Source organism: Homarus americanus, unplaced genomic scaffold, assembly GCF_018991925.1.
Source record: "Homarus americanus isolate GMGI-L3 unplaced genomic scaffold, GMGI_Hamer_2.0 scaffold40333, whole genome shotgun sequence".
Classification (NCBI taxonomy): Eukaryota; Metazoa; Arthropoda; class Malacostraca; order Decapoda; family Nephropidae; genus Homarus; species Homarus americanus.
This window is the reverse complement of record NW_024714036.1, coordinates 5,049-19,946: the sequence shown is the minus strand read 5'-3', so window position 1 is coordinate 19,946 and position 14,898 is coordinate 5,049. Positions and strand designations below refer to the sequence as shown.

The following is a 14,898-nucleotide window of genomic DNA, read 5'->3' as shown; positions in this document are numbered from 1 at the left end:
GTTTTTCAGGTGTGATGGCTGTCTACCAGTGGTGGAGGAGCTGACTGTGGGAGTGCTGGCAGCTCTTTTACTGCCTGTTCATACCATCCGTGACCCAGACCAACTTATGACATATCCTGCCCTCCCTGCTGGTGAGCACTCTTTTTATTTTCTGTAGGTGCTCATGAGCCAGAGAGATTTTTGAGGTGCTCATGGATGGCACTGAGATATAAGACATTTGAGGTACTCATGAGCCCAAGTTTTTATAGTGGTCAGGAATAAGAGACTATTTGATCTTGTTATTATATACTATACTGTAGTTACTTAAAGGAAAAACTTTTAACAGTCCACACAGAATAGTTAACTTAGTTGTGTGGATATAATTCAGGATTTATTCTACAGCTTCCCAAGCATTTTCCCATTACTGTGTATTGCTGGGGTCTCTTTTTCAATCATGTAAGCTTCGTGTTGATCCCCATCCCATTGGCTGGGTGTTAGTCCTTTAAAGTGTTGTTCCACCATTAATAAGCACACCTAATAGTACAGGTTGACAATCCCCTTTTCTGAAACCCTTGGGACCAGAGGCATTTCGGATTTCGGAATTTTTCGGTTTTCAGAATGGTTAGTTTTTTTATTTATTTATGTGTGTATCAGCCCACCCGGGCACAAGTCACTGACCCACATTGGGGCCTGGGAGGCGAAAATATAATAATAATTATAATAATAATAATTCATAGGTATAGGTCATGTTTCTCACTTTTTATCTTTTTTCACTCTTGTATTTTTTATTATTATTATTATTATTATTATTATTATTATTATTATTATAAATTTTGTTATTATATTTTAATATTATTATTGTTATCATTATTATTTTATTTTGGTGTATTTTTTAATTTAAAATTTTATTTACTATGAATAATTATTATTATAATTATTATTATTATAATCAGTATTACTATTACATTTTCGCCCCCCAGGCCCCGATGTGGATCAGTGATTTATGCCTGGGTGGGCTAATCCCTGTTTAACAAAAAAAAAAAAATCCAAATTTTTTTTTCGGTTTTCAGAGCTTTTCGGTTTTCGGAATTTCGGATAAATGGTTGTCAACCTGTATACAAGAAGGGCACCCAGTCCTCCTCTCTAGCCTGGAATGAACCCAACACAATTTGCTTTATGAAGTGTATAATCTGCATTACCTGTCTCGTAGCCTTGCGTTTTGTAGATTTAAATGAGTTTAGTATTGAAGTGAATGTGACTTTGTCGAATAGTGGATAATACCTGAAAAAGGGTATATAGTATAATGATCATTTTCCCACATATACTGTGTCTGTTTTCCATTTTTATGCAAACATAAATTCACAGATTTTTACATGGATTTCAAAGCTTTACCTATACTGTACTGTGCAGGTGAAACTTAATTATGAAGTAGAATTTGAACAGATGTGAGAAAGGATTTTATGGTAAAGGGGATGTAGGGGAGATATGTTAAGAAATGTCCAAGATGGGGGCTGCTTTTGGAATATTTTTTCATGTCAGTTACCCAAAGAGCTTGATCATGTCATCCGATATATCAAGGGTTCGAGCCTCGGCCCAGACGCACGTGAGAAGGGTGTTATCCAGTGTGACCCTCACTACCAAACACCACAGGTTTCCTCCTGTACTAACACTGGATAGACTGCCCAAATGGCTAGTAAGCTGATAAGTGGCCCAAAAAAATATATTTATCTATATATTTCACATACAGTAATTGTGAATTATGGTAAACATTTTTCTTCACACATGTTTCAGTGCGGCTGTTGTTCGAGTGGGTTCACTGTGAGAAGGGTATGTTCATGTCAGAAGCTATGAAGAATAAGCAGCAGATTTGGCCTGGACTCTGCACATTAGTCAACAACTTGCAGCAGCCTTTGGAATCTTTTGATGCTACAAAATGTAACTAAAAGCTTTAATATTGTACTAAGTCATATTGTTTATTTTAACTATATATTTTTTTTAGCTCTTTTCTACTGTAGTGAAGAGCAACATTCTCTTCACTAGGTGTCATTGTATCTCCCTCAGTAACCTCCCAAAACCATCTAGCTGTGATGTTTTTCTTCCGTCACAAGACTTCAAAGTATCACATGTGGTTCACCTAACACAGCACACTGCAACCCTTCAGTTCAATTATAAAGTTTTCCATTATTATTATTATTACTTATTTTATTATTATTATTACTACTATATTGTTTTATTCTTCTTTGTATTATTAGTATTATAATTATTATTGTTTTCGCTATCATTATTGTTGTTAGTATAATTATGTACTGTCAGATATTACAAAACGAATGGCTGTAGTGTACTGTAAATTTGATTGAATGCAAGTGTTATTTCTTCAATTATAAATTCTTCTGATGATATGCATAGCCCTTCCTGTGCACAGTATATACATCACCTGATACTGTAGTTGTAAATCCAAAACTTTTTACAGGTCACTTTAATCAGGCTTTATGAAAATGTTGTGCAGATACATTATATTACTTGTATTTTGTTTTTTCCAGATTCGGAGGTGCCATTAGTGGAAGATTGGGACCTACAAGGCTTTGAACCACTCCAAAAAATGTTGAGCAAATACAAGTAAATGCTGTTTCATATTTTTTTCCCAAATACTTGATGAAATTGAAGGTTGAGAGGTTTTTTTTCTTGATTTTTTTTAAAGTTTAACGTGTAAAATAAGAACAGCTTTTCAAGTTTTTGTTTTCTACTATAAATGACAAAAGCAGTACAGTACATCTAAAGATACAGACAAGGATAACAGTACGGCATGAGTAACAGTGTATAAGTTAACAAAAATTTTTTTATCATCATAAGAGCTCCAACAGTGTTTTATATGATTGAAAACAGAGGGGAACATAGAATACTGTATTATACTGTACCTGTACTATGTTATTTTTTACTGATTTAACAATTTGCAGTTTAAAAAAACAAAACAATAAAGTACAGTATTGTAGTTCAGATGTTATATCAGATTTTATCAGTGTTGCCATATAATTCATGGGTTTCAAAATATGTTCAGGTACCGTGAAGGCCTATCCAAGCCAAGTCCAGAGGAATACAACTGTATCCGAGCCTCCCGACTGACTGATATTGCCAAATGGTTTGTTGGACAAGATATTGATGGAAATTCTGTCATCAAAGTAAGTTAAATAAGTGGAATGTAAGCATAGTTATGATAAAAAACAGTATACTGTACAATGCCACAAACCTGTAATACATGTGCTCCTCTCCTAATGAACATTAGATTTACAAACTTTCAGAGATACAAACATCATTATTGAGGGGGGATTTAATGTGTATGAGACTGGATTATTTTGAAGAAAATTACAGATAGAACATGCATTACCTAAGAGGAGAAGAGTGAGCTAGGTTTTAAGACTGTTTCGTAGGGTATAACTTTACTAAACATCCATTATCTTTTCACTTTTTACAATATGTTTGGTATCTACAAGAGTAAAGTTGGACTTACAGACAATTGGTTTTACGAACAAGCCTCGGGAACATAATTTGTTCGTAAGTAGAGCAGCACCTGTATTGTGGGACCAGAACCCTCTTGTTGTGGAGATGCATTTTTAAATGTTGTAAATTAGCTTAACACTGTACAGTCACGGAAAAAGTTCTGTCAGTTCTCCATCCCATCCATGAACCCTGAGACTCATGAACCTGTGAGTCAGAGACATAACACAGTGTGCCATATATGGGCCTAACAATGTGTGGATGGGACAGAGGACTGACAGGACTTTTTTCTGTGACTGTGCATATCTATCCTCCAACATATTCGACTACTGTCATAATTGCTTATTGATCATTAACTTCAAATGCTTCCTCTCGAGTATTAACCGAGCAAGGTGGTTATAAGTATCTTGGTGAAGATGTATAGAGTAAATTCTCAGATAAAGTAGAAAATACCGGGTAATTTACAAAACCCAAAACCCGACCAAACAGAGTAGGCGGGCAGTGAACTGAACCTGTGGACAAAGCTCTGGTGGCAGAAGTATCAGAACTCATTTCTACATAGTTTATGCAATTCCAAGCTTGATTTTTCCTACATTGTTTGAAAATGTTTAATTTTTGGAAAGATAGGATTCAGATTTGTGGCTTTGTACTGTAACTTCATTTATATTACATCCTCCACATGCCACAGATAATTATACAGTCTCTCCTCGACTTACGACAGGGTTTCGTCCCGACGACCAGGTCGTAAGTCGAATTGGTTGTAAGTTGAAAAGGTGAAAAATAATACATAGAAATTCTAAAATGGGTGTCTCTTTTTCTTCTCAGCACCATGAGAACTCTCACTTTTATGCTTGCCAGCCATTTTAAAGGGAATTACAAACGAAAATTTTGTCATTACACAGCACGATCACTAACGTCGGGACTCAAAAATATGTATTGTGAAAAATACTTTATACGACCATGGCCGTCGTATGTCCGGGTTGTAGTAAGTCGAATATGCCGTAAGTCGAGGAGAGACTGTACTATAATTTGGAACGTGTTTACATAATTCTGTGCAACATGTCTACAGTTGTTCTCAGGAAAACACGGTCTCCCATACAATTTCTCGTGCTCTCTTGATCCACTTTGTTTTATCTCTTAATGATCAGTTTCTCTAGAATATACTGTACTGTATTCCTTTACCCAAAAACACGTGTGTAATGGTAGGCTACAGAGAATACCCTATTGCTCTATGGTGATATAACCCTATGCTGAGAATTGGGGAAAATAATTGAATCTTCAAATTAATTCAATACAATTTTGAGTACTGTACAGTGAACCCTCACTTTACGCGGTCAATTGAACCCACGGAGGAACGCATAAAGTGAACAACATAACACATGGGATTAAATGAAATAGAGACCGGCTGACCCCCAAACTCCACTTTTTCCGACACAATACCTATGTTCTAGTAAAAATAACATCTTAATTTTATGATGGTACATGCACACAATTAATATTTAAGAGAAATAGAGAAATACAGTTGCCAAGTTAATGTCCATTCAAATAATGGACTCAACTCCCTCCCCCTCTTCTCAATAAATAAACAAAATATACTTACCGAAATACTATCTGTCAATCAAAATACCCCACCTCCCCCCCTCTTCCCACCTGCTCCCTGGGTCCCTCCCTCCCTCCCTACCCCTCACCCCCACCTTCCCTTCCTACCAGAGAAATGATTGGGTTATAACAGTATATCTACATTTTTAGTAATAAATAATACCTCAGACTAAAGTTAGGATAATATAATTGACATTGCTGGATTCCTTGCAAGACCAGGAATATTTTGAATATACACGTCATATATTTTGCACAAAAGATAACATATTTGCTCTGAGTAAACAAAATACTTGCATTAGATCTAAAATTTGTATGTCTAATGCAAAATCTATGATGCTTATATTCAAAATGATCATCAAATTGTAAGAATTCCAGCAATGTAAATTATATTCTGGCTGGGTAATTTGTATGAATTTTATGAGCTAAATAAAAAAATTATACTTCACCCGCGTGTATGCACCGCATAAAGTGGGAATTCCGGTTCTGGCAGGGTACCGGTTCTGGCAAGGTACCGCGTAAATGTAGAAACTCGTAAAGTGAAACTGCGTAAAGCGAGGGTTCACTGTACATTCCTTTACGAATTGGTGTACATGTTACTTACTGTCATCAGGTAAAATAGATTTATTTTCAGAACTAATTTTTAGCCCACTCACTAAAAGGCCCTGAGAATAATACTTTATTAAAGGTTTTGCTGCAAAGTTTCCTATCTTTAGGTACCGGGTAAGTAGATTTCTGGTTCATCCATCGTTAAAAAGAGTTTATGAAGTGATTATGGATTCATTTTTCTGTATTGTCCTGAATTCAGATTTGTGAAGGGAGTAAAGACTCGCCAGGAGGGTTAATGTTTGAGCCAATGAAACACCTGAGCCCACCTGTGGATGAAGTTCGTGCCCTTGAGCAGCTCTCCCTTCAGCCCAAACCTGAGGTACAGGACAGTAGTGCTATGTGCAGTTGACTGTTGCAAATGCCTTATGTAATTTTAGGAAGGATACAGTCAAGGATAGTCTCTGGAAACAGAAAAAAATTGCAAGTGATGGATGGAGTATATAATGGAAGATGAAGTGATTGGGAATGGAATGAATGGGATAAGAATACTACACTGTTTGTATGTATCAGAAAATGTTGTGACGGCACCGAGTGTGAGCTCCTTCAAGACCAGACTTGACCAGCTCTGATGCAGGTACTGATATATCCTATAGCCAATACACTATATGAACAGTACTGTACTTGCCAACTTTGCGTAACAGAGATGTAACTGACCGCCCAAGCAGCCAAAAAGCTGACAAGTGGCAAAGAGGATAAAAGTAAAAGAAAAGTAAATATCACAACACATCTTTTTTGGTAGTTAGATAATGAATGGCCAAGAGCAGAAAATGTCAAAAGGTTCATAAGAAATATTACCAAGTTGTGGGGGAATACAGTTATTATTTTATATGTATTTATATTTCTGTGGAATTTTTAACCCCTACTGTACAGGGTCCTCTCTGCTGAATAAAATTATCTGACTTTAGCCAAATTAAATATCAAAAGTGGCATCCCAGAGTGAAGGGGTTAATGTGGTTTCACACTGTAACTGCTAAATGCTTGAAATGTGAAATTTCTTAAGCCTTTTAGTGTAAGAGTGATTGCTTTATAGAATGAGTGCATGATTAACTACTATAATGATTAGAGTTTATGCTCTTGAAATTTAAAAGCCTGGGAGTTTTAGTGAATTGCTGTACTGACTTAATTTATATATTTCAGGAAAAATTATCTGGGAAGCGGGGTAAAGTTGGTATTCTGAAGCCACAGGGATCCTTGGAACGAGCAAGGGAAACACGTGAACAACAGCAAGACCAACCTGAGCACCCAGAGAAGTCCCTGAGAATCACTGGAGATGGTGAAGATATGAGAGAATCAGGTTTGCTGTCTTTCATGTTTATTGTGAATTATTTTTTCTGGTATACAAGTATGTACAGTTGCTTGCACTTATACCTGGTCAGTGGCTGGTGCATTTTATGAGATGTGGCACCTCTGTTTATTTTCATCGTATTAAAACTCAGAATTACCACATCTTGCTAAATGAGTTAGTCACAGTACCAGGTATAAGTTCAAGTGACTGTACATACTCTTTACTTTTCTAATTTATTCTTTGCTGTAAATAGAAAAATGAAACGCATAAGGATTAAAAGAAGTGAAGAGTAGTTGATTTAAAAGCAGCAAATGATGCAGCTTTAAGTGATGTTAAGATAGAAATAGGTGAAGAATGTACTGGTGTATGGGTAGAAAAAGATATTCTTAAAATGTTTTGAATTGTGTACAGGCAAACCCCTTTATTCATAGCCTCGGTATTCGTAACCCCGTTTATCTGCAATCAATTTATTGTTACCCATTTCCACTATTCGCAATGGTTGCCCCGTTTATTCGCAAATTCTTACAAGCAAAAATTTTGAACCGCGTGCCTCAACCGTAGCGTAGGACAACGTGTGTACGTATTCCTCCGCCATACGCTCCCGCTCGCCTCAGTCTCACATGTGCTGGCGTATATTTTGTGTGACCTCGCAGTTGTGTTTTGTGTGATCTCACAATGCCTAAGCGACCAGCTACTAAAACTTCCAGCAATGTTGCTAAGAGATCACCACTGATATTAAAGAAAAGGGTGAGACTGATAGTGGAACGCCAATGTATACGTGCGCACTCAAGGAAACATAGTCATTTATCTTAAGAATATGTACAAAAGATTCATTATTGTTTATTACTGAATATGTATTTGATTAAAGTTAATGTTTATATATGTGAAATGAACAATGCAATTCATTAATAATACGTAGAATATTAAAACACACACTAGGAGACAAGATGGCATTGTTTTCGTGATTGATGATGGTTCTACATAAGAAACTGAAGAAAATAAGACCATGGTTGTAGCTGTAGTGAACTTAATGAAAAATAATTGAATACCTGTATGTATATTTTAAGTAATGTTACTTAATGTTAATAAATAGAACACTAGAAGTAGCTAACCACTAATGATAAAGAAATAAAGCGTGACGATTGGGAACGCTAATGTATGTACAGTAAGTGCGTACCTGTGAAAACATATCGTCATTTCTCTACATATGAATATGAAAGCAACACTTATTTACTGTTCATATATGTTTTAAATAATATTTACGAATGTAAAACAGAAATTCTACTCGCCAATGGTGGTAAAGTCTAAAACATAAGGACAGCCAATGAATATTGTATGAGTTTTTACTCAGATGATTAATTCATCAGGTTCAACTCTGGCTGAAGCTGTAGCTTTCCATAAAGCTGTTGCTGAAACTGTTGCTGAACCTGAAGTTGTTGTTGAAGCTGCTTGTGATGCTGAATTTGATGGTGTAGCTGAAGTTGGTGGTTTAGGCCTTCGGATAATAAAGCTGTTGAAAGAACCTTGCACAGCTGCTTTCTTTTCTCATTATACATCTTTATGTAGAGGTCATTTGCATTTATTTAAATTTTAATGCTTTGTTCTGTTAATGGATCCACTTCAGAAAATATCTTCATTGCTTGCTCCATATAATATCCACAGACCTCTCACCTTTTTCATATCGTTTTAACACATCTAGTTTCTCAGCTAAGCTTATACACTTTCTATTAGCTTTTGTAACAACACTTCCATCACTTGCTCATAGGAATGCAAAAATGCTGTAAGAAACCTGCGTAAGTTTTTCTCTTTTTCCTGTTCAGATGCGTGAAAACAAAGGGCCCGCCAGCTGCGATTGTTTACACTAGTGATGCTGGCTTCACCACTAACAAGCTCGGCAGCCTTTGTCTGCAAGGCTTGTTTTTTTTGTTTTTTTAATATTAGGATTTAGTTATTATTTATACGGAAATTTAATGTTTTTTTTTTCATTGTAAATACAAAGAAAATAATGGCGTGAATTAAATTGGGTCCTAAATTAACCAGTGTCTGATATACGAATCTTCATTAGTTGAACCGTCGTTATCGGAGGCTTTACTGTACCAGTTATGCAGTAGTTAATATTTTACTGGGAATGACTAAACTGATGTGTTTGTGGATGAGTGAATGTTATGCTTCCTGATCCTTCTTCCAGGTGTTGGTGGTATTGGTATGGGCATCAAGGTGGTATCTGGTTCTGGTCAGTTACAAAGTTCACCCTCATGCCAGCCCTCACAGCAACAACAACAACAGCAGCAGCAGCAGCAGCAGCAACAACAACAACAGCAGCAGCAGCAGCAACAACAACAGCAGCACCAGAGCCAAGGACAAGGCCAGCCTCGTCCCCCACGCTCTCGCACCAATGTGGCGCTGCAAGCAATTATGAAGAGGAACTCGGCCATGCAAGAAGCCAAACAGGTAAAAGAATGAACACCAATTATGTGTGGTGGACTACTACATAAATGTCGAGTATCAACAGAGTTATACTGATAAACATTTGTAATTCCTTTCCGATGGTCCAGAATCATTGATAGTTGTTGCAAGTCCCAAGTGAGAACCAAGAAGAAAGTTATTGTTAGATCTTGAATGGGCTTTATTAAATTACTTTTGTGTAGGAATTCATTAGAAATTATTAAGTCATAAAAATACTGCATAATATTACCATGGCTGTTATACAGTAATATCTCCATTAGCTGGACTCCCTCTTAACCAGAACTCTCCGATAGCCAAAATTTAAATTTTCTCTGAAAATCGTTCCCAAAGTCGGAATTTTCTGGAAAATTCTGTCTTTGGGAACGATTTCCGAGGGGCATATTTTCTGGAAAATTATGAAAAAATTTTCCCAGTGTCCGGAAAATTCCCAGGATGGGGTAGTTTTTTTTCCAGGTTTGAGAGATGAAAATCAGACGCATTTTCCGCTACTTGGAAAATTCCGGGGATGAGGGATTTTTTTCCAGCTTTGAAAGGTGATGTAATGCGCAATTTCTGGAACTTTGGAGAACATTTTTCCATTACCCGGGAATGGGGGATTTTTTCAGCTTTGAGTCATCTCGTCACCCGGAAATCTCTCATTCCCAGAAGTGCTCTGCACCAATTGTTCCGGCTAACAGAGATATCACTGTACTATTAATTTCTAGAGTTAAGCTTTTATCAAGTAAGGCATATTAGCTTAACTCAAGTTGTAATTATTGTAATGGGGAGGAAGGCATTTGTTCTTGTCACCTTCAAAATGATGGTGAAATGGAATGAGTTTGATTACTGTGTAAATTTTTTTTATTTAACCTGACCCATTTATATATTGAGGGATACCTGTATCTTCATTTAGTATTGATATTTTTCAGTCTTCCATGATTAGTTTGTAAGGAACTAGAAGAGATTTTCTTTTTTCTTTCTCTCTCTCTCTTATGAGAATTAATGTTTAGAAACAACTTAAAAATTACAGCTAGAATAAAAAGTGCTCATAATTAACACCAAGCAATGTATAAGCAGTGTAAGGTTGACTGCTGTATTATGAAAACTGTTGAACCCCAATTTAATGTTTCTTGAAAAGAGAATCCAATAGCAGAAATCCCATTAGATAAAAATAATTGTGTTTTCTCTCTTCTGACTGGTAAATAATGATGCTCTAGCTAATGGAACCTTGCACAAATTTATATGGATACAGGACCTAATTATTCATTGACTAAAATATAATGAAACAGCACTTAATTGAAATGACTTTATACAAAGACTTTGTACTATACTGTATTTATTATTGTTTATATATCTTGTAATCTTACCAGTATGCTGTATTCAAGCTGGCTTTCCACATTCAGCATATTTCCTAAACTTTTTTTTTGCCTTTGACCAACCAGTACTCAAGATATCTGCTCAAAACATGTGCATGTTGTTCTTTCTGTTACTTATTAAAGCAGCTACCAGTTTTTGCTGTAGATTTAAGGTTATGTGAAAAGAACAAGAGTTGACTCACTTAATAAGTGTGAGGGATAATGGAAGTAAAGAAACCTAATTATACAAAAAAGTAGTAATAGGAAGTCACAAGAGGTAGTTAGTATCAGAATCATCTATGTAGAAATTTTAATGTTCCTGGATGCCTGGATAGGATTGTTTCTTGATTCCATACGTGAGAGATTGATATTGAGAATACCTGTACTACCAATTAACAAAGAAATACTTTTGATGAAATGTAATAAATGTGTAGCAAAATATTTTCCTTCACATTTGCAGGTAACTTTTAAGACTCCCTCCCCAGCCATCTCTCCAAATCCATCTGAAGCTTCCAGTGACAGTCATCGTAGCCAACTTTCCACCCCACCACTGATGCCTCCCAGTTCTCAGCGAGATCCCATGTCAAGTTCCCCCATGCCTCATCATCTTGGACAAATGTATCAGATTAACACACCACCTCAGGGACAAGGAACTTCATTTGTACGACAGAACCAACCCACTGAAAATAATTTTTCAAATCAACAACACCAGCAATTTGGAGGACAACCTCCTTGGGGAGGAGTAAGTGGAATGAGTGGAAATGTCCCTTCCCAGCATGGCATCGGTCGACCTCTACATCAACAAAACCAACCCATGAACTCTGGACCAAACTTCAATATGCAAAGAAATGGCAGTGGGCCATCTCCACAAAATGTTCTACAGCAACAGATGCCAACATCCACACCCAGTCATTCTGACATACTAACAGCAGGTGTGTTTAACAGACCACCTCTAGAGGGCTTCCATCAACTTAGTGGACCTGTTCCACCGAGGCCAGGAGTAGATATATCAAATAGAATGCGAGAGCCAGCACCCAGAATGCTGGAAATGATGGGGATGACACGTGCGCCTCCTTCCTTTGGACCAGTGGAGGGATTGGGAAACCCATGTAGGATGCGCCCTCCAGGCACGGAAGGCCAAGGGTTAGAGAATTCTCCTCGCATGACTCAGGCACCATTTAGACCACATCAGGAAATGGATCCAGTCACTTCTCAAGCCAAGATGAATCATATAACCCATCCATTACTCTCACCTGGAGCTATGAATGCACATCTTTATGGTATGGATGGCAGGCAGAATGTCAGTGGATCTAGTGGTCCTGGAGTGTCAGGTCCCAGGAATATGTTTGGTGAAAGTGACATGGGACCACCACGGGGCCCAGGACTATCACCACCCATGGGGATGGGCTGGGGTCCAGGGCACAATGAAGGCAAAAGCTATATGAATCATCCTCCTCCTACTTTGGCAAATCTTTTGCAGCAACATGCCCCAGTTGATATAAGGCTCAACCTACCTATGGATCACAGTTCAGATCAGCTCAATCCTGGGTTAGCCAGGCTACCTGGTGGTCCCTCAGTACACAACCCTGCCATGAACACTCGCAGCCCTCCTGGTGTAGGCCCACTTGGTGCAGTTCCCCTCGGTATACTCTCCATGCCTTCCACACAACCCCCAGGCTCCATACCTCACAACCAACCACCCAGAGGACAGCAGTCATTTATGCAAGAGGTTAGTGTTGTTTTCTATTTATTATTTCAAATATATGTTTGCATTAAAAACAGATTATAAAGTACTGTAAAAGAATTACTGTGATGGTCCCCAGGTCGAGCTGCACTTATAACAGTGCGATGGGTCAGTGGTTGGATTCCAGGGGACTCCCAGTCCACCCAGCTATATTTTGATAACTGTATACAAGCTGGGAAAATTATGTCAGTGGTACAGAGTCGGCCACACTGCCTATTGGTGAACCGAAGGCTTTATTGTACAGTGGGTTGTATCCATACTGTCCCCAAGGGAAAGTCATGTCTTTAGGACCCACTTTCACTTTATATTGTAAAAACTTATATTTAAAGGGTTATTTAAGATTTACCATATGCCTAATGTTTCATAGATGTTGGCCAAGAAGCAGTTTATATAATTTTTATCCCCTAGGTAGAAATAAATAGTAAAATTCTGTGTAGTCATCAATCAGGTCTGCTAATTTTTCATCTATTTTTTTTAAATAATTTCTCTGGAAATGCATATTGCTATTGATCCACCTTCCTTACCGGTAATGTGGCCATTGTACTGTAGTTAAACAGTACAGTATTATCAACTTCCTTAAAAAGGATTAAATATAATTTTTTATTGTTTTTATTTACCATTACCTGTACAGTATCTCATTTTATAGGGTGGTGAAGGTGATGGACCTTCAGGCAACACATATTCACTCTTCAGTCCCATGAGTGGAGGCAGCATGGGTATGGGAGCTGGTCCCAGTCGCACAGTCCCTCATCCCCTTTACCCAAGCAATTCACAGCCAAGTGGACAACAGGTAAAGTCAGTCATAAATAGATCACTTTTCTTTTATAAGGAAAATTTTTTATTAGTTTCAAATTACACATGATTGAAACATTCATAGTAATTAAAAGTATGATGCATTATTTGCAACCACCTCTTGCATCACAACAATAACCAGAGCTCAACAGTTGCCAGTTACTCTCCTCCTCTCTTCATAGACTCATTACACAGCACCCGTGATGAGTACAGCTTTTTTTCATTTGTAGGATTTCCTTGATTTCTCTAATGATGCAGTTATTGGGTTAAGGAGGACTAAAGGAGAAGGGATAGTCCATAGGAATTACAGGAATACAGTATTTATGAGTTAAATCTTGGCATGAGCCACTTGCTCCTACAATCACATATGACTGAGACAGGTTTAAGTACAGTAGTATAGTACAGTTTTACAACACAACTGATAGGGACATAAATGAATAGTGTGAGTAAATTTAGGGAGGATAAAAACAATAGCAATGTGTCCATGAGTGAGATAAGAGAGGGATGATAAGGTGGTGAAGTGATTAAGAAAGGTGTGTGTGTAGGAAAGAGAGTCTAGTGTGTACTACAGTTAGGTGTGCTTGGAGAAGAATGCAAATGGCTTCCAGCTGGATGGATATGGATAGATAGACCTACAGTTAAAATTATTTTTATTTCTTTTTTGGATTAGGAAAGATGAAATCCTGGTGCAGCATCTGGAAATATTTTTATACTAAGTTGCAGTTATCTGTAATTTTATTTGATACATAAGTTAAAGTGTTTAGTAATATTGATACAAAGATAAAATGAGAAACTTTACTCATTATCACAGTCGCTGTGGTCTGGTCCTGGCCCATCTCCACTGGAGCGTCTCCTAGAGCAGAAGAAGTACAGCAATGTTCCTAAGTGAGGTAGGGATGAATCGTCCGGATGGAATTAAACGTAACAGATACCACTTTGCGACCCCACCACGGGTGCACGGCAGAGCAGAATCACCACCGTTTATACGGTCGGCGATGAGTCGAGTGGCACGGTACAGCTGAGCTTCCAATATTGCATATAGCATAGCTCGCAGTGCCCTCAGGTTTACTCACTGCTGGACAGGACTGGGGCAAGCAGTCGTAGAACAATGTCATAGTCTGGGTGACTGGGGCATGTATACGTAGAGCTCTGTATTTATAACTGTGAGGAGATTGGCAAGGAAAATCCCTTGATGGCAGTTTACTGAAGCTCGAATTCCTCTGTGCTGTGAGTAATAGCATCAACTGCAGTTGTGACATCAACTTGGGTTGTCTGTGCAGCTGATGACTTGGCACACGAAGAATGTAGCTCAGCTGTTTACTTGAGATATTTCCTCCCGAAACTCCTGTGGCTAAGGTCGTTTGATTGTTCAGATGTTGAAAGTAAGTTGTGAATACATGTAAGTTCTCAAGAAAGTAGGGATACACATTGATATGCCAATCTTTTACATAGATATGTATCAGACAGTTATTAGCCACAGATTGTAGGTCTTTGTTCTTCTTGGCCTTTTGTCATATTATAGTCTATAATATAATTATGTGATATGTTTCATCATTAAAAACAGGATTTAGGTCATGATGTGATGGGTTTGTCAGCACGTA

At 37.6% G+C, this 14,898-nt stretch overlaps 1 protein-coding gene across 1 annotated transcript in view; it reads left to right on the top strand.

Moving 5' to 3' along the window:
• The window catches only part of LOC121875449 (protein SMG7-like), a 29,139-nt gene extending 14,630 nt beyond the window's left edge, over positions 1–14,509 (top strand). Inside the window, exons 9-18 of the mRNA XM_042380010.1 lie at positions 10–131; positions 1,771–1,914; positions 2,520–2,595; positions 3,035–3,155; positions 5,876–5,995; positions 6,814–6,970; positions 9,150–9,412; positions 11,222–12,490; positions 13,152–13,295; positions 14,109–14,509. Coding sequence (XP_042235944.1) covers positions 10–131; positions 1,771–1,914; positions 2,520–2,595; positions 3,035–3,155; positions 5,876–5,995; positions 6,814–6,970; positions 9,150–9,412; positions 11,222–12,490; positions 13,152–13,295; positions 14,109–14,186 — 2,494 coding nt within the window. The 3' untranslated portion in view covers positions 14,187–14,509. The remainder of the gene's footprint in view (positions 1–9; positions 132–1,770; positions 1,915–2,519; positions 2,596–3,034; positions 3,156–5,875; positions 5,996–6,813; positions 6,971–9,149; positions 9,413–11,221; positions 12,491–13,151; positions 13,296–14,108) is intronic.
• Positions 14,510–14,898: the final 389 nt, after the last annotated feature.